Raw genomic sequence first — 20080 nt, forward strand, 5'->3', positions numbered from 1 at the left:
CTGAAAGAAATTAACCCCCTCTCCTAATAAAGAAACTGTTCATGAATCAAAAACCTCAATATTGTTAAAATGTCAGTTCTCTCGAAATTGATGCATAGATCCAATGCAATTCCCATTAAAACACCAAAATAAACTGTAAAAACTGACAACGTATTTCTAAAATTAAGAGAAATTAATGACATGTGATAGCCAAAACAATTTTGCAAAGGAACAAAGTTGGAGGACCTACTCTACTTGATTTCAAGACTTGCGAAAGAGCTAGAGTAACGGAGACAATGTCATATTTTTGCATGGACAAATAGAACAGAGTAAGACTGCATACACAGCCTATTGATATATGACAAAACTGAAAAGTACTTCAATAGAAAAAAAGACTCCTTCAACAAACAGTGCTGGAACAACTGATATCTATTGGGAAAACAAATGAATCATACATCTTACCTACTATTGCATACAAAACTTTGAACTTAAAAGATCAAAGACCTATATCTAAGAGCTATAACTACAACTCTTCTAAGACAAAATCTTTGTAAGCTTAGGTTTGGTAAAGATTTCTGAAATAGGATACAAAAATCATAAACAAATAAAAGAAAAACTTGGTAAACTGGACTCCATTAAAATTAAAAACTTTTAACTACTCTTTACAAAAAAAAGAAAGAAAAGATAAGCCACAAACTGGGGAAAAATATCTACAAAACACATATCTAATACAAACTGGTACTAGAATATAAAAAGAACTGCTAAAATTCAGTAAGAAGACAAACAACTGATTTAAAAAATGGGCAAAAGATTTGAACACACACTTCAACAAAGAAGAAATATTGATGGCAAATGGGACATATGAAAAAGATGCTCAACATCATAAGTCATTTAGGAAATGCAAATTAAAACCACAAGGAGATACCAATATGTAATTATTAACATGAATAAAATCAAACAAATGGACAATTCCAAGTGCTGGTAAGTATGTGAAAAATAACTGGACTCTCATACATTGCTAGTGGGAATGCAAATCATTGGAAAACTTCAGAAAATAGATTGTCAGGCTCTTCTGTTTAGTGGACCAACAATTACCTACAAGTATTTAAGTAAAAGAAATGGAAATATATATGTCCAGACAAAGACTTCAATGTGAATATTCACAGCAGCTTTATTTATAATAGTTTAACTGTAAACAACCCAAATGTCTATCAGTAGGTGAATATGATAGACATATTCATATATGTAAGGTATATCCATACAGTGGAATACTACTCATTAATAAAAAGGAAAGGGACTTCCCTGGTGGCACAGTGGTCAAGAATCCGCCTGCCAATGCAGGGGACACGGGTTCAAGCCCTGGCCCGGGAAGATCCCACATGCCATGGATCAACTAAGCCCGTGCGCCACAACTACTGAGCCTGCGCTCTAGAGCCCGTGAGCCACAACTACTGAGCCTGCATGCCACAACTACTGAAGCCCACGCCTAGAGCCCGTGCTCCACAACAAGAGAAGCCACCACATTGAGAAGCCCGCGCATCACAACAAAGAGTAGCCCCCGCTCACTGCAACTAGAGAAAGCCCCTTCGCAGCAACGAAGACCCAACGCAGCCAAAAATAAAATATATATAAATATATAAATAAACTTATTAAAAAAAAAAGAAGGAAAGAAACTACTGGCACAGGTAATATGAGCAAATCTGAAAAAGCATTATGGTGTGTGAAAGAAACTAAGTAAAAAATACTACATATTATAAGATTCTATTGACATGAAATTCTACAATTGGCAAAATTACAGTGACAGAAAACATACTGGTAGTCGGCAGGGCCGAGGGGTTAGGACAAAGGACAGAACACAACGGCACACAAGGGAACTTTTGGAAGTAATAAAGATGTTCTCTATCTTGATGGACATGTTCTGTAACTACATTTGTCAAAATTCTTTGAACCATACACTTGAAGTGGGTGTATTTTACTGTAAATAAACTATACTTGAAAGCTAATTAACAGAAAGCAAACATGCACACACACAGATGGATACCACTACCATGGCCAAAGTTAAAAAGACTGACAACACTTGCCAGAATTCTCATGCACTGGAAACCTATCTGGCAGATTCTTAAAAAGCTAAACAAATAAAAATAACATAATGCATATGATTCAACAATTCCACTGACAGAACAGCATGGATAAATCTAAAAAACATAATGTTAAATGAAAGAAACCAGATATAAAAGGACACATAATGTTTCCTATTATTTTAAATTTCAGAATAGACAAAACTAATCTGAGTTAATACACATTAGAATAGTGGTTATCTCTGGTGGAGAGGGGAGTGCTGACTAAAAAGGACCCAAGGGAACTTTTGGAGGTGATGGAAATGTTCTGTATTTTGATCTGGGTGATGGTTACATGGATGTTTATCTCTGTTCACATTTTTCAATTTGTATACTTAAGTGCATTTTAAACTGTATGCAAATTTCACCTCAGTAAAGCACTGGTTACTATGAAAAAGACCTAATGAACACTGGAGTCTAGTAAAAATTTGAATACATGAATTTTGAAAAAGGTATTTTTTAAAGTAAAAAAAAGATAATCAGAAGTCTCCTAAAACTCAAAAATTTTAACATACCCCTTAGTAACCACATTTTAAAATTATAACTAAATTTTATAATAAACCACTTTTTATATAATTGTGATATATAATATATGCTGATCAAAATTCAAAACTTACCAGTGAAGGAGTGTTAAAATTAATTTCTTGAAAGCAGCCATCAAACATTAAACTAAATGTTGGATCTATAGGGAAAAAACATATTTTTAAACATTAAGACCACTAAGGTACTTTCTCTAGTCATACTTTCCTATGAAAGTATTCTATATTTCATCAGTAATGAAAATAAAATATGCAAATTACAAATCGTTAAGGAACTGCACTTCTATCTTGACTTTTTAATTAAACTACCATCTCACTTGGGATTAATATGATTTTTATCGATATTTTTAGAGTACAATCATTAACTATCAAACGGGCTATTAATTTCTAAGTAGAGTCTAACACATTTTCCAACAGAAATCCACAGCAGAGATATTCTACTGAATATTTGCAATGACAAATATTAGAAAAGAACGTTATAATACAATATATAGGGAATTCCCTGGTGGTCCAGTGGTTAAGACTCCACGCTCCCAATGCCCAGGTTTGATCCCTGGTCAGGGAACTAGATCCTGCACGTGGCAATGAAGATCCTGCGTGCAGCAACGAAGACCCCATGCAGCCAAAAATAATTAAAAAAAAAAAAAAAAAAAGATCTAGAAGCCTCCTCGCTTTAGGGAAAAAAACAGACTTAATTTACCAGCAGATTTCTAAGGGAACATATCTAATTAAAATTAGAAGCTTTCCCCAGATATTTTAACCAAAAGTAATCAATTGTAAAATCACTGGTTACCTACCACTTGTCGTAAGGATTACAGGTCTTTTCGTGGTTGCCATGAATGTTTTGATTGCATTCAAAAACCCAGCATCTTCTTCGAAAATGACATCAACCTAAGAACAAATGGCTATTAGAATATTAATGTAGTAACAATACACTTATTGGATATCTGTTACATATACACAGTAGATACACTATATGTCTATTAGAGACAGAATTTATGAATTTGTGAACAGTGTGACTTCACACCATGCCGAAAGCTTACAATGTCTTATACTATTAAAAGGGTAAAAAAATTATCAAACATTAAAAACAAAAAAATGCAGTCACCTATAATTGGATAAGTATGGGTCAGAATAATTTCTACAAACACTAAACAGTAACTGCATTGCATTAATCATGTTCCTGAAAAATTCTTCTATGGCTGACAGTTTCATTCACTTTAATTTCAAATAGATACAATTATTCCTGACCTTCTTGGTTATCTTACAGTCCTTTATAGTAAAACATACAGTAATCTTTAGAATAAGCTTTTATCAGGAGGTATCACAAATGTATACCTCTGTAAGCCTACCTCCTCAAACAGAATGAGAGATGTTGCATTTTTCCTGTTGGGTTCCTCAGCCCCAAACTCTTTGACATTTTTATTAGTTGTGTTTGTAGATTTAGTCTGAATAATTGGTTTCTGTTCAAAAGAATTTTTGATTCCTGCATAAATAAAACATTAATATTTTAGATAAAATCAACTTTTAATAGAACACTGGATATTTCCACAGAATAAACTCAAACTGAAATCCATTATCAAAACTGAAAAAAACTGGACTTCCCTGGTGGTGCAGTGGTTAAGAATCTGCCTGCCAATGCAGGAGACACGGGTTCAAGCCCAGGTCTGGGAAGATCCCACATGCCACGGAGCAGCTAAGCCTGTGCGCCACAACTACTGAAGCCCACGTGCCTAGAGCCCGTGCTCCACAACAGGAGAGGCCACCACAATGAGAAGCCTGCCACTGCAACGAAGAGTAGCCCGGCTCGCTGCAACGAAGAGTAGCCCGGCTCGCTGCAACTAGAGAAAGCCCACGCACAGCAACAAAGATCCAACACAGCCAAAAATAAATAAATAAAAAAAAAAAACCTGAAACAAAGTATCAGTACCCCTATATATATGACCTTCAGTGTAACTGAGGTTTAATAAATAGCAATAGGAACTCATGAACTATGATCATATTTTTATGTTATCAGGGTCTCTGTCAATTTAGTATCTTACCTTTATTATTTTCCAGAAGTGCTCCTATTTGTTCATTATTTTTTGGCTTAGAAGACACTTTAAAATAATTTGCCAAAGTTTTAGGTGGAAGTACTCGCTTTGGTCCACTACTTTGTGGTGATGGTGGAGGAAGTTTTCTTGGTGATGTAACAACCTTCTTGGGGGAGCTTAATTTTTCTGCCAAAAACAAATTGCACTTAAAGACAAATATTCTAAAAATTAAACAGACGGCAAGATTGAGTTATCCACAGTATACTTCTACTCTTACCAGTTAAAAGGCAAAGGTATAAAAATTCTTTTTCATTCTTATATTCTCTTTACAGTCAAATATTACTGTATTGTTAGTTATTCTACCAGTAGAGAAGGCAAAACCAATCATTTGGAAAAGATACTCTTTTCCAAGAAACATATATTCTTGGGCTTCCCTGGTGGCACAGTGGTTGAGAATCTGCCTGCCAATGCAGGGGACACGGGTTCGAGCCCTGGTCTGGGAAGATCCCACATGCCGCGGAGCAACTGGGCCCGTGAGCCACAATTACTGAGCCTGCGCGTCTGGAGCCTGTGCTCCGCAACAAGAGAGGCCGCCATAGTGAGAGGCCCGCGCACCGCGATGAAGAGTGGCCCCCGCTTGCCGCAACTAGAGAAAGCCCTCGCACAGAAACGAAGACCCAACACAGCCATAAATAAATAAATAAATAAAAATTAAAAAAAAAAGAAATATATATTCTTGAAGCAAAAATCTTCATGATCCCTTAATTCACTCTGTCTACATCTGCTTGAGGTCAGAAGAGGCTGGAGAAAAAGTGATATCGGTACATACTGAGCACATTACAGACTTTCTTGTGCAACTTCAATTTCGCCCACAGTAAACTGATATTGCAAGCAAACGGTATGTTTTTCTAGATATGCTATGAAAGATGGATACAAAGTTAAAAAATAAATGGCTGATGTCTACCCTTAAGAAGCCCAACAAGCGGCCTGGCATTTATTCCAGAGCATGTCCTTTGCTCCTCTCTAAGTACCCTCATTCAGCCTTTACAAGTGCTAGTTATTACCATATGGACTCAGAGCAGGATCTTCTTTATGTACCAGCATATGTGCACAATTCCATGACTGTGTACTATTCTTTTTTTGTACCCTCATCTCCAGAGATCTTATCATAGACCTTGCATATCATAGGTGTTTGAAAAACTTAGTAAAAATTTTGAGCTTGAAAAAAATGATCATAGATATCACTATCATGTCATAAAAATAGGGCATTTTAGGGACTTCCCTGGTGGTGCAGTGGTTAAGACTCCACGCTCCCAATGCAGGGGGCCAGGGTTCGATCCCTGGTCTGGGAACTAGATCCCACATGCATGCTGCAACTAAGAGTTCACATGCCACAACTAAGGAGCCTGCAAGCCACAACTAAGACCCAATGCAACCAAATAAATAAATAAATATTTTTTTAAAAAATAGGGCATTTTAACACCACAAGGAAAGAGGTGTAATCGTAAAAATATTTTAATATCACTAAAAGTGGGATAACCAGTCGTTACGTATCTCTTGCTATGACACCACAGGAAGCACATAGCCCCGTCTACGCATGTATGCCAGCACAAAAATGGAAATGAATCTAATCAACCCCACAGATCTAACTGCCAGTTTATAAGAAATACAAGGAAGAGGAATGTGTTAACTGATACCATTAAGATATAATCAGCCAAATCTAGAATGTGAGAAATTTTATGACAAATGACCCATATTCTTCAACAAATAAATGACATGAAAAGAAACAGTGAGGGAGCTGTTAGATTAAAAGAAACTTAAGTGACATTAACCAAATGTAAACTGTGGACCTTGTTTGGATCCTGATTTGAACAAACCATTCGAAACAGAAAACTGAAATTAAACTACATATTACATCAAATTAAGGTATATAGCTAATTTTGTTAGGTCTGATCATGATATTATGGTTATGCTTTTAAAAAAGTCCTTATCAGTTAGAGCTACATATTGAAATATATATACATGAGTAAAATTATGTGATGGTCCTGAGATTTGTTTTAAAAAATAAAGTCCAAGAAAAATGAAAAAGGCATGTGTTTATATATAGGAAAAGATTAAAATTCTAATTATTGGGACTTCACCGGTGGCGCAGTGGTTAAGAATCAGCCTGCCAATGCAGGGGACATGGGTTCGAGCCCTGGTCGGCGAAGATCCCACATGCCGCAGAGCAAATAAGCCCGTGCGCTACAACTACTGAGCCTGCGCTCTAGAGCCCGCGAGCCACAACTACTGAAGCCCATGGGCCTAGAGCCCGTGCTCCACAACAAGAGAAGCCACCACAATGAGAAGCCCACGCACCATGATGAAGAGTAGCCCCTGCGCACCACAACTATAGAAAGCCTGCGTGCAGCAACGAAGACCCAATGCAGCCAAAAATAAATAAATAAAATAAATAAATTTATTTTTAAAAAATGCTAATTATTAAAATTCTTTTCTTAGATTTTAATTTTTTAAACATTATAACTTCAGGAAAATAATTTACTTACTTGGTGACTTGCCTATGTTGTAGCTATTAAAAAAACAGGGTTTTTGTGAGTTTACACCTTGCTTGTCCACTTGATGGGACTGAGTAGCTTCCTTCAGCTGAGACAGAATTTGTCTACCACTGCGCTGAGAAGAGGCGTTCACTTCAAATATCTAAAAGAAGAATATATGAAAAAATGGCAGAATGGTTTATGTTTCCTTTTGTTTCAAGGGTAATTATTACATTAACATTCATTCACTAACCTTAAATCCAAGCTCCTGAGCACAAGCATATACCGCAGCAGTTTTCCCCACTCCTGTTGGCCCTGTTATAAGAACAGTATTGCAAAGACGATTCTCTTCTTCATCATCTGAACTGCCTTTAAAGTCTATGCCATCCAATGGATCTGAAAAATCATTCAAACGCACATAAAACAATCGCTTAGGCATTAACTCTGTCTCACCAAACCCAATGACCAAATCCCACAAACTTCTTGCCAATAAATGTTGGAAATCCAATGTACAAAAACTAAAAAACCAAATATAAAATACCAAACAAGCAGCTTTATAAAAATTTTCAGCTAATCTAATTCTAAAAATGTTCAGTGAAATGGAAAAAAATGACTCAAAATACCTTCCTGTCTCTCATCTCTTTTTCCCTTCAAATTCTGTCCTTCTTCCAATTCAGCTCTTCTTTTCCAGTCTTTCAACCAACTACCATAAGAAAATGTATGTTAATAAAAATAATTCACAGAATATAGATATCTCTTAGATGATATGTTAAAATGATTGTTGGGGGAAGTGATGGTATATTGTTAGTTTTTAAGAACTCCAAAACATTTTTGAATCAATTATATAGTAAAATAATTTTACATAGACATGAATATTTTAAAATGAAGTAATTTTTGCCTAAATACTCAAGACAATATGTGCAAGGATATTCACTGCAACACTGTTTATATTAGCCTCCAAAAGGAAAAACCTAAAACTACATCAGTAGGGGAAAAGATACCTTATGGTATGTATGCTCACATAAGAAATCAGTACAGAGAAACTATGAAGAACTGGAGTAGATTGTATGGTGACGTGAAAGACGTCTAATATATTGATCCAATGCTAAGTATGAGTAGAAAGATTAAGTTCTAGTCTGGAGCTAGACTGAGTTTAAATTCCAGCTCCAGCACTTTCTAGCTGTGTGACCTTGGACAAATAACTTAAACTCTCTGGGCTTCATTCCTCATGAGGAACAGTATTTACTCTCATAGGATTGTTTTAAGCATCAAATGAGCTAAGCATGATCAAGTGCTTAGAACAATGCCAATCTCAAAGATTTTATTATTATGGGTCCCAATTCCTTGTATGAAATCCTTTGGGCCAGATGAGTTTCAGAATTCAGGACTTTTCAGATATTAGAAATGTAATTTGGTACATATACCACATAAAACATAATACCCCTAGTGGGTCTGTGGCAGTACATCCATAATCACTGAATATTTCTAGTTAAAAAAATATGAACTCCTACTAAGTGGGACTGATAAAGACTATAATAACATGTATATAATAAAGTTAATAAACTTTCAATTTCCAGAACTCTTTGGAGGTGGGAATTATAGACAAAGGATTATTACCTGAATTAGTAGTAATATGATCCTATTTGTTAGGAAGAAAGGAGCAAATATATGCATTAAAATTTTTCTGGAAGGTTTTACAAGACACTTTTAATAGTCATTTACCTCTAGGGAGTAGAAACAGGAGAAAAGAGGTACATTTACTTTTCACTGAAAATTCTTCTTCCTTTTTTTTTTTTTTTAAGATTTTACCTTGTGATGTATTATTTTATAATTTCTAGATTTTAGTACAAATAAAATAAATAGTAAAACTAGATTCATAAACTATTTCTCAATTCCTTTACAAATTTTACCAACCTATGTAACTTTCTAATAGCTAGCTCATTGCCTATGAGTTCACCGGAGTTCTGAGGTTGATACTTTTCTGTCCAAAGCATGTCTTCAGTTCCAGAATCTAAAGCAAAAAATATATATTAAAGTATTTTGTTCCTTGGCATAAACATATATTCTTAGGCATTTACGTTATTGTTTCATGTAACAATAAGTATTTGTACAAATATTTATATTTACAAATTGCCAAAGAGGCAATTTCAAAACTTAACATTACATTAAAAATTTTTCACATCAAAACCCTTCCCTCTTAAAAGCTAACCACCATAAAATCTTATGACAGGGCTTCCCTGGTGGCGCCGTGGTTAACAATCCGCCTGCCAATGCAGGGGACACGGGTTCGAGCCCTGGTCCAGGAAGATCCCACATGCCGTGGAGCAACTAAGCCCGTGCGCCACAACTACTGAGCCTGCGCTCTAGAGCCCGCGAGCCACAGCTACTGAGCCCGTGTGCCACAACTACTGAAGCCCGCGTGCCTAGAGCCCGTGCTCCGCAACAAGAGAAGCCAGCGCAATGAGAAGTCCGCGCACCACAATGAAGAATAGCCCCCGCTCGCCGCAACTAGAAAAAGCAGCGCACAGCAACAAAGAACCAAAGCAGCCAAAAATAAATAAAATAAATAAATCTATTAAAAAAAAAATCTTATGACAATAAGATTTAAAAGTATACATTAAAAATTTTAATAATCACTCAAGAAACACAAAATATGAAAAATAATTTGTACTGTAAGAAATAATCTAAAGAACAAATGCAGCATAATTTTCATGGAGCCTCTTCTTGACAACTGAAAGGATACATTAAAACATTCTAGGAGGTCAGCCTGAGTAAATGGAGAGATGCTACACTCCCAATTGAGAAGAGTTAGGATGATGCCAGTCCCCTCCAAATTAATCTACATTTTGGTATGCATCTCCCTCTCTTTTTTTTTTGGCCGCACCACGTGTCATTAATCTACATTCTAATGCAAAATCAAAACCCCAGTGGAATTTGTGGGGTAAGGGAATCTATAGTTTATTTAGTGGAGTCAATGCATGAAAATAGTTTTAAAAGATGATAGATGGATGGATCTAGAGATTGTCATACTGAGGGAAGTAAGTCAGACACAGAAAGATAAATATCATATGATATCAATTATATGTAGAATCTAAAAAAAAGGGTACAAATGAACTTACTTACAAAACAAAGGTAGAGTCACAGATGTAGAAAACAAACTAATGGTTACCGGGGGTAAGGGCGGGGAGGGATAAATTGGGAGACTGGGATTGACATATACACACTACTACATACAAAATAGATGAATAATAAGAACCTACTGTATAGCACGGGGAACTCTACTCAATACTGTGTAATGGCCTATCAGGGAAAAGAATCTAGAAAAAGAGTGGATACAGGTATATGTATAACTGATTCACTTTGCTGTACACCTGAAACTAACACAACATTGTAAATCAACCATGCTCCAAGAAAAATTTTAAAAAGGGCTTCCCTGGTGGTGCAGTGGTTAAGAATCTGCCTGCCAATGCAGGGGACATGGGTTTGATCCCTGGCCCGGGAAGATCCCATATGCCCCGGAGCAACTAAGCCTGGCCACCACAACTATTGAGTCTGCGCTCTAGAGCCCACGTGCCACAACTACTGAGCCCGCGTGCCTAGAGCCTGTGCTCCACAGCAAGAGAAGCCACCACAATGAGAAGCCCACGCACCGCAGCAAAGAGTAGCCCCTGCTCGCCGCAACTAGAGAAAGCCCGTGCTCAGCAACGAAGACCCAACACAGCCAAAAATAAAAACAAAAAAATTAATTAATTAAAAAAAGTTTTTTTAAATATAGAGGGGCTTCCCTCGTGGTGCAGTGGTTAAGAATCTGCCTGCCAATGCAGGAGACACGGGTTCGAGCCCTGGTCCGGGAAGATCCCACATGCTGCGGAGCAACTAAGCCCGTGCACCACAACTACTGAGCCTGCGCTCTAGAGCCCGTGAGCCACAACTAGTGAGCCCGTGTGCCACAACTACTGAAGCCCGTGCGCCTAGAGCCCATGCTCCGCAACAAGAGAAGCCACCACAATGAGAAGCCTGCGCACCGCAACGAAGAGTAGCCCCCGCTCGCCCCAAGTAGAGAAAGCCAGTGCGCAGCAACGAGGACCCAACGCAACCAAAAATAAATAAAATAATTAATTAATTTTAAAAAATACAAAGACTTGCTGTACAAATTATCAAAACATAATCTAAATGGATGAATTAATAGAATGTTTCAGAAAAGCTACATAACCAAATGGGAATATGTCAAAAATATGTGAAACATGTGTAAAATAATAGGTAGAGTGTGATCCCAGGTTTTTGTTTTTTTTAATTTATTTGGCTTCACCGGGTCTTAGTTGCAGCACTCAGGATCTTCGTTGCCGTGTGCGAGATCTTCATTGCGGCATGCGGGATCTTTTTTGTAGTTGCGGCATGCAGGATCTTTAGTTGGGGCATGTGGGATTTTTAGTTGCAGCATGCGGGATCTTCAGTTGCAGCAGGCAGGATCTAGTTCCCTGACCAGGGACTGAACCCGGGCCCCCTGCATTGGGAGCGTGGAGTCTTAACCACTGCACCACCAGGGAAGTCTCCAGGTTTTTAAAAAAGCGTATGTATTTAGGGAAGCACAGAAAAATCAAAGACCAAACAGCAATCTGTTAAACGTGGTTATCTGGAAGACTAATCAGTGAGGCTTCCACTTCTTATTTTGTTTGAATGTTGCAATAAGCATATATTAAAAGAGACAGGGGAAAAATGAGAAGTTAAAAACAAAAAACCTCTAGGACCAGAGGGAGAAAGTCTAATTTACCTGGAATAGAAGATACTTCTGATGTAGACTTGTCACCATCTATTATCAGAATATCAGAATCTTCTATGGCTTCTGTTTCCACTTTACACCTTGTACTCAAAGCTGTTCGTTTCTTCCTGGATGTTTTAGGAAATAAACCTTTGGAAGAATCTAGCTTTATCCCACTGGAGTTGTTTCTTATGTCAAGTTCTTCTAGTTTCCCACTTATCTTTTTTGGACTTTCTGAATACTCATTTGGTTTCTTTCTTTTGGATTTATGATTTTCCATTTCCACTCGTTTCCTTTTGGTTTCTTTTCGACTGACATCGGGCTCTAGTTTTGGACTTTCTATTTGGGGAAATATTGAAATGCATGTGCTTGTTAATCAACAAAACACAAATTTTAATACCCAATAATCTTAATACCACTTCAAAATATCCAATAGCCTTATCACTATAAAATGAAAACGCAAGAATCAAATGTGGCATACTGAAAGCAAGCTGGATATCTTGTTATTTAGATTGCCTTTTGTACGGGCTATATAAACCACCTCATCTAAGGCTTTCCTTAAATAAATTATTAGTATTTTAACATAACTAAACCTGTCTTTGGGTTGCCAACTCTGGAAGCTGGCAGGGTCTAACACTGTATCACACAAGTTGCTTTGCTTTAATTGAGCAGCTCTCCCGATCAACCATAAGCAGTGTTCTCTCGGTGGTGATCACTTCCAAGAGTCAATGGCTAAGCTTAGTGTTTTCAAAACTGAAATGTTAACAGAAATAATAATTATCACTAACCTTGTTTACGATGACACTCGGAAAGTACCTGGTGCTCAGTTCGCTTTTTTAGAAGCAAAGGGAAGTATTTCCTCAAAGAAAACTCGGGATTTGACCACCTAATTTCCTCCAGCAAAAGATTTCGTACTTCTTCAGTCAAATCCTTCCTTCTCCCCACAAACTGCAATAAAGAATAAATAAAATGCTCAATTAAACCCACATTGTCCATTAATATTAATCAGAATACTACCAACTACTTTCTGTCTATAATAAGTCTATGTCATTGTAGGATTAGCTTTAGTCACTAAATACAACCTCGATGGCAAAGCTGCATTCGCACAGCTTTAGAAGGACTTGGTTCATTTTTTTTTTAAACATTTATTTGTTTATTTATTTGGTTGCACAAGGTCTTAGTTGCTGCAGGAGGGCTCCTTAGTTGCAGCTCATGGCCTCCTTAGTTGCAGCTTGAGGGCTCCTTAGTTGTGGCATGTGAACTCTTAGTTGCAGCATGCATGTGGGATCTAGTTCCCTGACCAGGGATCGAACCCAGGCCCCCTGCATTGGAAGCGCGGAGTCTTATCCACTGTGCCACCAGGGAAGTCCCTTCGTTCATATTTTTATTGTTCTTTCTTTTCAACTAATTGTATTTTACACATTTATTAGATTATAATTCTGACTGATAAAGTATCTAAATGTGCTATATAATCTAATATTCTTTTTGAAACTGGCTATCATTAATTCTTAGTATGTTTTTAAAGCTCTAGGAGTATTTAAAAGAGATATGTACTTCAATTGGGATTTATTTTTAAAAATTGGACTCTAGGAAGAGATGAATTTTAGGCCACAACAGTAAATATCCAAAATTTTTTCCCTCTGAAACATATGAAGGAAACTTCCTACAATGGATGACCGCTCTCATACTTACCACAACAGCAGAATTATTACTTTTTGAATTTGAATTTAATGTTGAAAATTCACCAAGAGCCATGACACATTTTGAGAGATCTATTACTTTAGTATTCAGTTCTTTAAGTTTAGTTAAAAGAGGACAAGTGGGTGGTTTCAAATGCCACAAATGGCACCCTAAAGAAAAACAGAAAAATTATGTTAATTACCTTCATTCATATCCTTATCCATTTATCAAATACCAACTAAATAAACATGAGAAGACTCAACAACAACTATATAGTTAACACAAAAGTACCAAAACTCAAATGAGTATACAGGAAACAATACCCTCACCTCCAACAAATACAATTCATAAAAATTACCCAGTCTTCCCTCCGAATTGTTAAAAATAAGCAAATATTAGCATATTTTCTTTTCTTTTTAAATCAACCTTGCTAATCAGGTTAAAAATTTCAGGGGCAGTTAGCATCCTGAAATCCAGATTCTGTTACTAGGTGAGCGTGGGCATGATCCTAAGGAAAAGCGTAACTAACTTCTATAATTGAACGTACTATTAGAAAATGCTTTATAAAACTGAACTAGGGACTTCCCTGGTGGTCCACTGGTTAAGAATCCACCTTCCAATGCAGGGGATGCAGGTTCGATCCCTGGTAGGGGAACTAAGATCCCACATGCTGCAGGGCAAGTAAGCCCAGACGCCACAACTACTGAGCTCGCACGCCTCAACTAGAGAGTCTGCATGCGCAAACTACAGAGCCCACACACTCGGGAGCCCACTGCACCACAACTACAGAGCCTATGTGCTCTGGAGCCCGCGCACCACAACTAGAGGGAAGCCCACGCGCTGCAACGAGGAGCCCACGTGCCACAACGAAGATCCCACGTGCCGCAACTAAGACCCAACGCACCAAAAAAGAAAATTAAATAAATAAATATTTTTTTAAAAAATGAACTGAATTAGTAAAAGTAACAAGAAAGGCTTCATCAACAGAATGGCCAGTAGCAGAACTGGGAAAAAAAGAAAAGTGGAATATTACTAGAAAGACTGACTGGGAAGTTTCCCATAAAAGAGAGGCTAGGGCTTCCCTGGTGGCGCAGTGGTTGAGAGTCTGCCTGCCGATGCAGGGGACACAGGTTCAAGCCCTGGTCTGGGAGGATCCCACACGCCGTGGAGCAACTGGGCCCGTGAGCCACAACTACTGAGCCTGCGCATCTGGAGCCTGTGCTCTGCAACAAGAGAGGCCACGATAGTGAGAGGCCCGCGCACCACGATGAAGGGTGGCCCCCGCTTGCTGCAACTGGAGAAAGCCCTCGCACAGAAACGAAGACCCAACACAGCCAAAAATAAATAAATAAATAAATAGATAAATAATAATCAGTATACCAAGAACCTCCCACATATTACATGTTATAAAAAAAAAAAAAAAAAAAAAGAGAGGCTAAACAAAACTCAAAAACTATCGAGGTCAGAAACATAAAAGGAAAAGAAAGGAGAGCAGAACATAGTGAACATTTCATGAGTAGAGGGAATAGACCAAACCAAACCACAAAGCCAGCTGAGAAGAATATAACTGTTTTTGTGCTGACAAAAAAACTCTAGGTAGGAACAACAACAAAGCAAAGATAGAAGGCTTTGTACATTATCAGTAATTAAAAACTACATAAGTAAAGTAGGACTATGGTTGCCATACCACTTGGATCCAAAGAGAATTAGCTCAGGATCAAGCTAACACCACCTTACAAGGCTTGGGCAAACAGCTCGCTCTCGTGCACGGTGCATGTGAGAAAAGAGCGAACTAGAGCAATGGAGCACTGCTCCCTGTTACCAATTCCAGGAGATAGCCCACAAGATACTTCTGTGGTACTAAACAGCACAAGCTGTTCTGGAAAGGAGGCAAACAGATTGGACGGCAGACTGGACAAAGTCAGGGCTGGAGCTCCTCTGAGAAATTCTTAAAGATGATCTGTTCACACACAGGCTATGATTTCAGAAAGGAACTGCCTTCCTTTTAGAACACAGCGCCTGTCTGGACAGCATTCACTTAAGGGCCCACACACGTGCCTGACCTCCCCTGGCATCAGGGGTAAGGGCTGAGGATGCCTTTGGCTTTCTTGCCCCACCCCCTTCCTCAGTCCAAGGCTGAAGAAGAGAGGATAAAACACTAAATTCCCACAAAAATCCCCATAAGAATTATACCTAAACCTTTGTCTCACCTTAAACCAACTTACATAGTTTCATATTACTACTAACATTTAAAAATATTTCATAGTAATAAACTCACCATCATCTTTTTGCTGAATATGAACGACGCTCTGGAAACTGGTACTCACTGCATTGTACACGTCTAACGCAGCAGCTTTCTTTGCAATTTGTCGTTTCAACAAATCTGGCAAACCACTCATTAGAAAGTCACGCTTTGCTTTAAACTGCACATCACAAGCCTGAGGCTTTTCAGTTGCATCTTGACTTTTAAGAAAATGATATGAGAAAAGCAGAGCTAAGGTTATAAACACTTAAAAAAATAAACTAACTGTACAATAAATACTTCTTAATTTTATTTGAAAAAATTTAATCAGCTACCTGAGATGTTAGCTGGTCAAATTCTTTTTCTGCTTATCATAAAAATGAAAGTCTTTCAGTGTTAAAAAAAATTAAATAAAAATAAGTATATACAGAAAATAATGTCTTGAAGGACATCCACCAAAATGTCTTTGTCTTCCTTTTTTTTATTTAAACATACATTTATATTATAATCAGAAAACAAAATCAGTGCCACATTTCTAAAAGTTAATACAAGAAATTCTAAGGTAATATTGTTTCCAATACAATAGCAGGAACCTTAAGGCCCTTATTATTGATGTCTCAGTTTCACCTGGCTTATCTTGTATTGCTAATCATAAGAATCTTGACTTTAGCGGGAGGGTGGTGAAAGGGTAGAGGAGGATGGGATGATGGAGTGGCGGAGGGGAGAGAGAGCGTGGTGCTGGTCTATCACAGCTTATACACCCTTCCTAGCCTGCCATATATAGAGTGAGGACTGTAATATTCTCTGCAAACTGAAATTTGGGTTGGTAATTAAGAAGAGGCTTCAAAAATTTCTATTCCTTTCCAGTTTGAGAGAAATGAAGAAAAGATGAGATCTAAAGCCAGACTGAAGAGATTAATCTCAGAAAAGAGGAGGTGTACCTTTTTGACTATTAACTGGAGGGAAGGACGAAAAGATGGGTGAAGTAGCTATATTAGTATGTGCCTATAGCGGAAGGTAAACTTTAAGGAGGGGGTACAAGGTACTAATAAAAAATATACACACATATATTATATACACAGTTAGAAATAGTTTTGGATGTGTGTGTGTGTGTGTGTGTGTGTGTGTGTGTGTGTGTGTGTGTGTGTATTTCCTAGCTTTATCTGCTGAGAAAGCCTAGAAGCACTGATACCTCAGGAGCATTAGGTAAAATAAGCACCTCCACTAAAAGGAACCAGGGCTCCTTGGAGAAGAGGCTAATTACAGAGCTGGGGCAGGGCAAATAAAAGATGAGCCTGGAATCTGCCTGCCAATGCAGGGGACATGGGTTCGAGCCCTGGTCTGGGAGGATCCCACATGCCGCGGAGCAACTAGGCCCGTGAGCCACAACTACTGAGCCTGCGCGTCTGGAGCTCGTGCTCCGCAACAGGAGAGGCCGCGACAGTGAGAGGCCCGCGCACCACAATGAAGAGTGGCTCCCGCTCGCTGCAACTAGAGAAAGCCCTCGCGCAGAAACGAAGACCCAACACAGCCAAAAATAAATAAATTAATTAATTAATTAATTAAAAAAAAAAAAAAGATGAGCCTGGAATATCTTTGTGTTCAAAAAAGTAAGAAATGCTCAATAAATGAGGAGTATGTGTCAAAGGGGCATAAAAACCAAGCTGAAGGGCTTCCAATGGCCAAATTAGAAGCAATTTGAGCATTAAAATTATTAATGGATTAAAACCCAGAGAATAAAACAGGAATCCATGAGTAAATAGGTAAATACTGGAAACAACCCAAATGGCCACCAATAAAAGAATAAATTGTGGTAAATATATTCGTATAAGGAATACTATTCAGCAATAAAAAAGAATAGACTACTGATATTCTTTGACTGAAAGAAGCCAGAGACAAAAGTGTACCTCCTGTATGATTTCATTTCTATGAATTCTAGAAAAGGCAAACTAATCTATACCAACAGAAAGTAGATCACAGGTTGCATGGCATTGGGAGTGGAAGGCAGGGATGAACTGCAAAGAGGCAAAAAGGAATTTGTGAGTGATGAAATGTTCTCTATTGTGGTGGCGATCACACAGATGTGTATATTTGTTAAAGCTCAAACTGTTTACTTAATATGGGTGCATATGATTGTATGTACATTATACCTGAATAAAGTTGATTTTAAAAAATATATGTGTACTGAGCAAGAGCAGTTAGGCACAAAACAATATATATATAAAGTTTACGTGAAGTTCTAAAACAGACAAGACTAACCCATGGCAACAGAAGTCAAACTAATTGATGGTAATAGAAATCAGAATAGTGGTAACCTTTTGCTGTGCTGGTGATGGTGGTGATACAGAAAAACAGTAAGTAACCGTTAGGGAGTAAAAGAAAGATGTTATATCTTGATATAGTGTACTTATCAAAACTGTATGCTTAAGATTTGTGCATTTAACAATATGTAATTATTCCTCAATAAAATTGAAACAGGAAAAAAAAAATAACCTGAACTCATGTCCCTAAACCTGGTCTTCTTCCATCGTGCCATCTACTGGCACAGACCAGAACTTAAGTGTCATCCTTCTACCTTCGTCTCTCCCACCCCCAGCCCCTGTGTCTAATTAATCAAGGGTTCTTAAATTTATCTCCTAAAATCTTTTCATACATCATCTCCAGCATCTGAGTCCACACCTCCATCATCTCACACCCAAACCCTTGCATCCATTCTAGTCCCTCCTCCATCCCATTCTCTGTACAATAGCCAAATTAATCCAGCAGTCAAATTAAACTTTCAAAATCCAAATGTTTATGTCCATACTCCTGTTTAAAACCCTCTGATTGTTTCTCATTGCTCTTAGCATAGTGACAAAGTTCGTTCATAAGGGCCCCGCCCACGTGGGCTGGCAGCCACCTCTCCAGCGCAATCTCATTTCTCTCACCCGTTTCTCTGCTGTTTATGCTCAAGTCACACTGGCATTCCTTCAGCCTCCGGTATTTACCACGCTCCTTCCAGCCACAGGGACTCAGTGGATGGTCCCTCTGGCTGGAACACTGCTCCTCCCCCTGATGAACTCCTGCTCATCCTTCAGTTCAGATGTCATTTCCTCAGGAAATCCTCTCTTGACCAGACCAAATCTACTCAACAAACTTTTAATAGACCTTTGTACCTCTCCTTCTTAGCACACTGCAATTTTTCATTTGTTGGCCCAATTAATGTTTAATCAGATTGTCTTTCCTCTAGGGTATAAGCCTCCTGAGGACAGGTAATGTGTCTTATTCCCCATGATATTCTTAGTACCAAAAACAGTACCTGCTACATAGTAGGTATTTAAATTTTTACTGAACAAGTTCATAAATCAGCTTTTTGCTATTTTTGGTTTGCTTGTTTATTTTTCCACTGTTTTGTCTAGAGATGGACACAAAATGTTTGCAAAAGACCAAGATCTTCAAATTGCAGTTGTAGCATTGTCAATATTGTCATCTGTTAAAATGGATTTATCAAAGCTTCAAATGATAACTTAAATGCTTTCTCATCAAAGTAAATGAATGCAAAACATATTCCATGAAATATTTTGGCATTTTAAAATTTGTATCAGACTGACCTGCTTTCATCAAAACCAAGGACAGGATCAGCTGTTTTCTGAGCCTTTCTAGTAAGAAATAAAGGCGCGACTTTCACTTTTCCTTAGAAAAATAAATGCTTAGGTTAGTATCAAGGTTCATCATCTCCACTTACCTCTAGCTACTTTTAAAACTTTAAAAAAAAGTTTTTAATTAAAAAATTTTCTATAATGAGCTGATCTCTCAACCTGGCAAAATCAATATAAGAATCTCTTGGGGAGCTTCTTTTTAAACTACAGGTTCCCACAACCCACCTCTGGAGATTCTCAGTCAGTATGTCTAGGGAAGGACCTAAGGATTTAAAAATTTTTTAAATTTACCAGATGATTTTGATGATCAGTCAGCTTTGGGAACCACTAAGTTAACTGAGGCTAAATAGATACAAAGAAATGCAATCACTTAAAATACACTCAGTTACCTTTTGTAAAACTCTTCACTACATTATAACTTTACTCATTTACTCATTAAAATAAAAATATTTAACATAATTAAAAGGTTATATTTTATAAGACAGATTAAATCAAAACAAGATAAAATTAAAATTCAGAACAATATAATCCCCCCAAAACATTCTAATGTTCATCATCA

General features: G+C 37.6%; 1 protein-coding gene across 4 annotated transcripts in view; it reads right to left on the reverse strand.

Annotated features, from left to right (window-relative positions):
* ATAD5 (ATPase family AAA domain containing 5) overlaps positions 1-20080 on the reverse strand; it is a 41085-nt gene that overhangs the window by 9220 nt on the left and 11785 nt on the right. For 3 of the 4 annotated variants that reach the window (XM_082370856.1, XM_082370854.1, XM_082370855.1), the window contains exons 6-18: positions 19474-19555; positions 15920-16104; positions 13654-13811; positions 12750-12909; positions 11974-12300; positions 9117-9213; positions 7826-7905; positions 7456-7598; positions 7215-7365; positions 4678-4854; positions 3988-4121; positions 3433-3526; positions 2714-2778 (exon numbers count right to left, since the gene is read on the reverse strand). In XM_082370856.1, the coding sequence (XP_082226982.1) occupies positions 2714-2778; positions 3433-3526; positions 3988-4121; positions 4678-4854; positions 7215-7365; positions 7456-7598; positions 7826-7905; positions 9117-9213; positions 11974-12300; positions 12750-12909; positions 13654-13811; positions 15920-16104; positions 19474-19555 (1853 nt within the window). The other variant, XM_082370857.1, reaches the window with a different exon arrangement.

This window comes from Balaenoptera borealis, assembly GCF_965194805.1.
Source record: "Balaenoptera borealis genome assembly, chromosome: 20".
NCBI lineage: Eukaryota > Metazoa > Chordata > Mammalia > Artiodactyla > Balaenopteridae > Balaenoptera > Balaenoptera borealis.